The sequence below is a fragment of the Cyclopterus lumpus genome, chromosome 22 (genome assembly GCF_009769545.1).
Source record: "Cyclopterus lumpus isolate fCycLum1 chromosome 22, fCycLum1.pri, whole genome shotgun sequence".
NCBI lineage: Eukaryota > Metazoa > Chordata > Actinopteri > Perciformes > Cyclopteridae > Cyclopterus > Cyclopterus lumpus.
This window is the reverse complement of record NC_046987.1, coordinates 6378996-6386427: the sequence shown is the minus strand read 5'-3', so window position 1 is coordinate 6386427 and position 7432 is coordinate 6378996. Positions and strand designations below refer to the sequence as shown.

Below are 7432 nucleotides of genomic sequence, written 5' to 3'. Positions count from 1 at the left end.
CAGAGTGAAAATATGGCAGATAAGCAGTAATAACAGTTAATTTCTTCATCAGTAGTACAACATCAGAGAATCAATGTATATCTATCTTTTGAAATGAGAGGGTTCCCAGTGCATCCTGTCTCCTTTCTTCTTCCCTTGGTTCATGTTCCTTGTGTCCTCACCTCTCTCTAAAATACCAAAGAAAGACAACAACAGACATTAGTTCATAAACAACTTTTTTAAACAAAAATGATGAATTAAGAATTTTGATAACCCAAATAAATGTATATTTATCGCTGACCAAATATTTACTCCTCAGACCACCGTAGGGTTCATGTGGCGCAGTCTGTCCACAAGGATGCACAGGCCGGCCCTGAGGACTAAACCTAAAGCTCTCTGTGTGAAAAGGTGGACCGGCCCCGGTGTGAGACGCTACCTGGGGGGGTCCTCAGGACACAAACATTGTCAGTCTCATGCAGGAGGATCCTTAAGGAATCCCTTCTAGCCGCCCCGTCAGACTCGGAGGCGTTTCTTCGGAGCAGACGGGCTGCTGCTGGGCTTCAGGGCTCCCAGCTCCGCCTGCTCAGGAAGAGCTGGAGTCATTACTGCAGGAGGAGAGCTGCAGCCTGCAGGGGGCACCATGAGACCTGATGGGGCATCAATCAGAGGACCTGGTGTGGTCTGAACTCATCAAAACTCAGATTAACAAGTCAAAATAGCATCAAAGCTCAGTTCAAGTCAATCAGCATTTCTAGTATAAAAATCAGTAACCAGTTAAAGACCAGTTAAACAAAAAGATGTGGTCTATCTTAAAGGAATAATCAATTTCAGAACCAGAATATCTGTTTTTCTGACTAGGTGTAATTAACCAACGTGTATGAGGGGTTGTGGGTTCAATCCTCAGCATCTCCATGCATTGAGGTGAAGGGATAAAACCAGTAGGTCAGTAACCATAGTTACACACAACCTCTAGTCATGGGTGAATAGATTCAACAGGACTTTGACTTTACTTCACAACAGTGTCCTTGCCGTGATTGGACCAGTCAGTGCAGTGCTTTTTATAAAGGTCAGAGGTCATTCTGGACCTTGAAAGAATTGTATTTTTGAGATGTTAAATAGTGAGCAGAACATATGATTATGGGATACAATGAAGGATCAAAAATAATAGTAATACCAATAATCTAGGAAAATATAATCAAAATAATTATAAAAGCGGCGTTCATTTGTGAAGATTATCGTTCCGTTTGTTGGCCACAGAGTTTGTTTCCTGCAATAATCAAAATTCCAAAAGAAAAATATTTCTTTTGTCGAGGGAACCAGTGAGATGGTAACTTTCGGTCATCACATCAAATATCAGCAGTTATTTTAAGACGTGTCCCATAGATGGTTGGCCACAGATCAAGCATGATTATTACAAACAAAAAGCATCAGGGACAGGAAACCCTCTCACCGGCTTTCAAGCAGCTCCTCTTACCAGCAGTGCAAACTCCACAAGGGATTACCTTCACTCGTAGCTTCAATGGTGTAATACCCAGTTGGTCTAATACCCAGTTGGTCAATGGTGTAATACCCAGTTGGTCTAATACCCAGTTGGTCAATGGTGTAATACCCAGTTGGTCAATGGTGTAATACCCAGTTGGTCAATGGTGTAATACCCAGTTGGTCAATGGTGTAATACCCATGATGTGTGGCTCGCCCATCATTTCACTCTGGAATGGATCTGCAGAGGAAGTTCATGTGGTTCGATATTATATATAGTCGTGCGAATGGTTGTGTAAAAGAGAAGGTGGGGGGGGGGCTTCTCACCGTTGAGCATGTCCTCAAAGCCGATGGACTCGTCATCGCATCGCAGCCACAGCCAGGTTTGAACTCTGCAAGAACGGCAGACGCTGGATCTGGAAGGAGGAGGGAGCAACACCGGGAGAGAGAAGTGTAAACAGGGAGGGGAGTCAAATGAGGAAGTGGGAGGTGGATTACTGGGACGTGGGTGTGTGTGTTACCTTTCTAGCTGCCCTGTACTCCATCTGCAGTTTCAGCAGAGCATGAAGACCCTGGATGAGTGTAGAGAAATTCATCTTGTCCTGGTTTGGCTGGAACTGCACAGAGTACGCGCACACATTGAGTACCCCAGGAGCGACATTCTAGAATGTCCACCATTAGACTTCCCCTGGTTCTTACTGCGACTGATCTGCTTGTTACAAATCAAACCTCAACATGAGTGCACGGGCAATGCTATTTTATTGTTAAGCCAAAAAGGAAGTATCCGCTCATTTATTTCCCAAACTATAAATTTAGCTTAACAGTCCAATAACAGTCCCAGTTTACATGTTATAATGTAAAGATGTATTTGCTAGACATTTTCACACGTCAAGAGGAGGAAAAAAAGCATCACTTTAATTACAACACATAATTGTGTTTTGTTCATTTAATCTTCGTCCTTTGTCAAATTTAGCTTTTTAGTTAAAAAAAACAAAATCATCCGGTTTGTGTATTTAAAAATAAATCAAGTTTAAGTTGACTAAAAGTAAAAGAAAACTAACTATGTTAGTATAGTATGTCAAAATATAAATAAATAAAAATAAAAAGTCATCACCTCATCCCAGTTATTGTCACTGTGAACTTCCTCCTGACTCCTCGTTGTGTGTTGCACTGATACGGAACAGTGTACATTTTGTCTTGAAATATAACAATATTTTTGTTTTGTTTTAAATGTTTATATTAAAAGGCAGAAGGAGTAAGATTTCAAAGCTTGGCTCAACGACACCAGAAGGACACGCCCTCTGACAGCAGGTTAGCCTTTATTGGCTGAACCCAGAGGAACTCCTTTTAAGAACGAGGCACGTCCTCTCGGTTATTCACGTCGCCATGTTTGCTTTCTTCTTTTTTCCAGCTGTGTCCAACTTTTTTCTGAGCTTCCCCATGAATGTGTAATTATATCAGGTTGGTCAAGCTGCCACCTAAAGGTAAGTGTGATGAGTTCTTACACGCGCTTACACCCACTACAACCAGTCAAAATGTCTGCTGTCAAAAGGACCATGGTGTCAAGTTCATAATGACTCAGTGCACACCCGCACAGCGCTGAAAAGACGTCTCTTATTTTCTTCTCACAATTCAGATTACTCACATTTTCCTCCGGCAGCTCCATTGGGTGGCTTGAAAGAAGCTCATTCTTTACGCTGGTAAAGCTGTGCAGCAAAATAAAAATAAATAAATAGAAGAAGCGGGTGAAAATCGGTTGTATGTACAGAAGTAGTGAACACACAGTAGCTTCTCTCGACAGAGAAAGCCGTCGCAGAGAATACATCGCTGAGTTAATATGATATTCGACTCTATTTGCAACAATAAGTACATATCGTCCCCCTCCTTTTATGCAGGGAAATATTTAGTAGTTTCTTATTGCCCGTTATTAGGAATATGTAAAGTAGCACAATATATATATAATAGCCTAACAAAAATAAATTCCTGAAGCCACAATGTGCTGCAAATGAGGATGCTATTATACAGCAAATAATGCATTATTTCTGTATTTCCCTGCATTCACTCTCTAACATGGCACCAGCTGTTCCATAGGTACAACGCCACATCTACGTATTCCTCATAAAACAATCTTGGTAGAGAATGTGTTCCTCAAACTCCATAAACAAACGGTTTGGATAATGCTGCTATGTGTATTTTCCTCCATATGCCTCTGCTTTACTATATCCATATGATGCATGAGTAACAAATGGTTTATGGATGGACGCTTTGTTTAAAACACCACTTTCCAAACAGGGAGAGGGATTTGTTCGTCTTCACTCGGTGTGACTCGGGCAAAGTGCAGCGCCTTGTTTTTGTTTCTTCTTAAGTATCCAATTTCGGGATGTGCGATGGATTTCTTAATGTACAACAACTGTACAAACCAGACTCGCTATTTTGGATTTATTTCTCTTATTCAATATTATAAAGTGCCTTTTTTTTCATTAAGTGCCTGGCCGTGTGAGCGAATGCTCAACGCTGATTTTTTAACAGCTGAGAGAGTTATTAGTGTGCACGTGTGTTTATATTCTCCACAGTGTTTATCGTCAACAGAGGCCTCCCTAAATCAGTCTAACGAGATTTTCTCCCACTCTCTCCTGTCTGATTGGAGTCGGGGATAATTGTCACAGCCGCTGAGGAGAGGTGACGAGAATACAAAATCGTCGCCGGAGGAGAGGAGGGAGCGAGGACTGATTGCTATCACTAAAAGAGATCAAATTACAGACTCAAGCAGAACTGATTGGTGTCCCACTGAACGGAAGGCTTCACTCCAATAATCAAATGGCATTCGACTTTAAAGCAACGGAGCAGGCAGCAGAGTCTGTTCGGTCCTCACCGTAAACCGACCAACCCACAGAAAAGAGGGTTTCTAATAGTGTCCATGAAATTAGACAGCGCAGTAAAGTTGTCCTTTTCTCCGAGGAGCCTCGAGTGCAAAGGCTCAGAAAAGATTTTCCCCGGAAAAATATATTCTGCCTTCCAGTCAATTGTGATATGCACTTTGGCTGTGATTCCCAGTTGGCTGAATGAGGTTATGCTGAGATGTGTTGTGGAAAACTCTTTTCATATTCACACGTAGACTGCAAGGCGACTTCACTCAGGCTTTCAACAGAAATGTTGAAATCAGTCAACTGCAGCGCATGTCCCCAGGATAATACTTTATTTTTATCTGAATGCTTTTCCTTGTGTATTCAGTAAAACTGCCCATCAAATTAAAAAAAATAAACACATTCTGATGATTATTATTGTACTATACGTATTTATATCTGAATGGATTTTGTTGAACAATGTGGCATTGATTTGACGAAATGGATCAATACTGATTTTCAGGAACGGAACCATCATTTTAAACTAAAATGATGATTCTTTTTTTAAGTACTTACAAATAAATACTTCTTTTGACGTTAAACGTTTTTTCAGAAAAGAAAAAAAGATCCATCTCTGCTCAAGTATGAACTGTCACATTTCATGCTGAAACAGGTCCACACATTGCTTTGGAAGGAGATGGGCACATTTATAAATAATGTTCATTGTTCAGGTTTTAGATAATGTGGAATCTTTTTCAAATGAGAAAAGGGAACTGGTGGAAATGAATCCCACTGGATGGCTTTAAATACTTAATTAGTGAATAAATGTAATTGAATAAATGAGGATTGGTTGGTTATTAACGTTGGTATTTACTATTACTAATAGTATTTGCTTCGGCAAGATAACTTGTACTAATTTATGACAGGGAGGCTATCAGTTTTTTCTGTAAACACATTTGTTTTGTAAAGGTGCCTTATAATCTCATGTGGTGGGCCATGTGGTGGCATGACATGTATCAATAAATCCCGTTCAATTAGTTTATTCATTCATACACCAATTACCAATTACAGATATTATGCAGCAAATGAGATCTTTATTTAGGAACCTAAATTAGGAACATTTGAGGACCGGTTGCAGCTGCCAGAAATATATTCAATACCTGAATGAATTCCAGTGCTTTTTAGTATTAAATCCCTTCTCTGTAGATTTAATTGAAACCATAAATCATTTCCAGTTTGGATTTCATTTGTGTGAGGGTTTCATTTAAAATGTTTTTGAGCCATGTATCTTGAACAGACAAACCATATACAATAGAGGATTTAACTTGATATGTGAGCTTAGCGTTGTCATTCCTCTGTTAGCCACACTAGCCGCGTGGCTCCAGGCACAGCAATGTGGCTCGGTGGGTCACTTTGGTACAGACGGAAATATCTCTGAATGACAAATTATTAACCTCCTAACCCCTCGACCAACCCTCACCCTAACCACCCTGAACCTACTAACCCTAAGATATAAGTGCTCGTGCTCAGGAGGTTAAATATTCTGAAAATGATTTTGAAAAACTTCTTCATATTCTGTATGCAACTCAGCATCCTGGAATAGGGACTCTGGTGATCCTTTGGCTTTTTCCTCAAGTGGCACCACAAGGGTCGACATTTATGGCGTTGAGTGAAATGTCTCAACAGCTTCTGTGCCAGGCGTTGTGTCTTTAACCGCTGCAGCTTATACACATTTTTTATCACATTTCACATTTCCTCCATGTGCCCAAAAGTAGGAATTGTGATAACTTTGGGAACTTCTTCGCCTCATATCTACTTTCTGACGCACTAAACTCCGACGCTGACATTGAAGGCCGCGAGGTGCCGAGCACGCAGTCCTCGAGTGTATGACGACGTCCTCTGTGTTCGTGTGAGATTTAAACCTTTTTCAGAGTCAGTCGGAGAAAAAAAAAGTCATTGTGCTCGATGGAGACATAATGCTACAAGTCGGTCTACTACGTCAAAGACCGCTCCATTACCTTCATGCCCCCCCCACCCCTCCGCCTCTTGGATACGACGAGCCCGATAGCTTTATGGATGATGGTGAATCAGAAAGAACAGGCCCGCCGGGGACAGAGATGTAACTATGGATTTGTGTTCCAACACAAACCATCACCGTGCAGGGCCTGTCAGCGCCCGCGACCCGGCTGAATATTTATGCCTGGCACAGAGCCTCCCTCCGGGGCCAAGAGGCCTGGAAGAGAGGGCCCATACTGAAGGTGATCTGTGAGTCATCTGCTTGCGTGGCGGTGCGTCTGTGTGTGAGAGAGAGAGAGAGAGAAAGAGAGGAGCCACATGTTAATATTGATAAGGTAACGTGAGTGAGAGGAGATGTGGGCTGCGTGCGGGAACGCACACTCCTACAGATCAGATATGATCTCGCAGAGCGCTCTTTGAGAGGGCATTTCCTCGCCCATACGTCGACATCACCCCTTAAATCAAACCCCGAGTGAGCCGTCAAAAGATGAAACGCACGCACAAACACGCACAGTAACGTAAACGCACAGCAGAGGACTAGCCTGAGGGCAGCCATGTATCACCGGCCCTCCGCTCAGTGTGACAGAACCGGCACGCAACACAGACTCAACACGAGACACAGGTACACAAACAAAGCTCCGGGCACGTGCAGTTCAAAGGACATTATAGGAGCACGTTGGGAAGGACCGGACACACATATTTAGGACCAAGCTTCTCACCACGTTCACTCGCCATTTTCCCCGAGCCAGTACGATGTTTCCCATAAACTCCAATCTTAAAATACCTTAAAAGAGGTGCGCAGGTGCAGTGTGTGTGTGTGTGTGTGTGTGTGTGTGTGTTTGTGTTGTCCAGTTATTGTGTCTCCAGCCTCTCATTGTCCCTGTCTCTGCCTCATTGCCTTCACAACTGTTATTGATTTATGGCAGCACATTGTTTCCTGCAGCCTGAATGGATACTTAAACTACACCCCTGTGTGTGTGTGTGTGTGTGTGTGTGTGTGTGTGTGTGCGTGTGTGCGCGTGCGTTTATAACACTCTCTTTATATGAGTTGTGCTGAAGCCTGATCACAGATATTGATTTTTATTTGTTATTTTATTTTTGCAGAGAGAGGCGGG

General features: G+C 42.2%; 1 protein-coding gene across 1 annotated transcript; it reads right to left on the bottom strand.

Moving 5' to 3' along the window:
* Positions 1–492: 492 nt before the first annotated feature.
* Positions 493–6757, bottom strand: LOC117751547 (proteasome maturation protein-like). The gene is given in 7 exon segments (XM_034563466.1): positions 493–605; positions 1658–1699; positions 1786–1832; positions 1834–1874; positions 1980–2075; positions 3104–3164; positions 6705–6757. Coding segments are annotated over 7 exon segments (453 nt in total).
* Between the last annotated feature and the right edge of the window lie 675 nt (positions 6758–7432).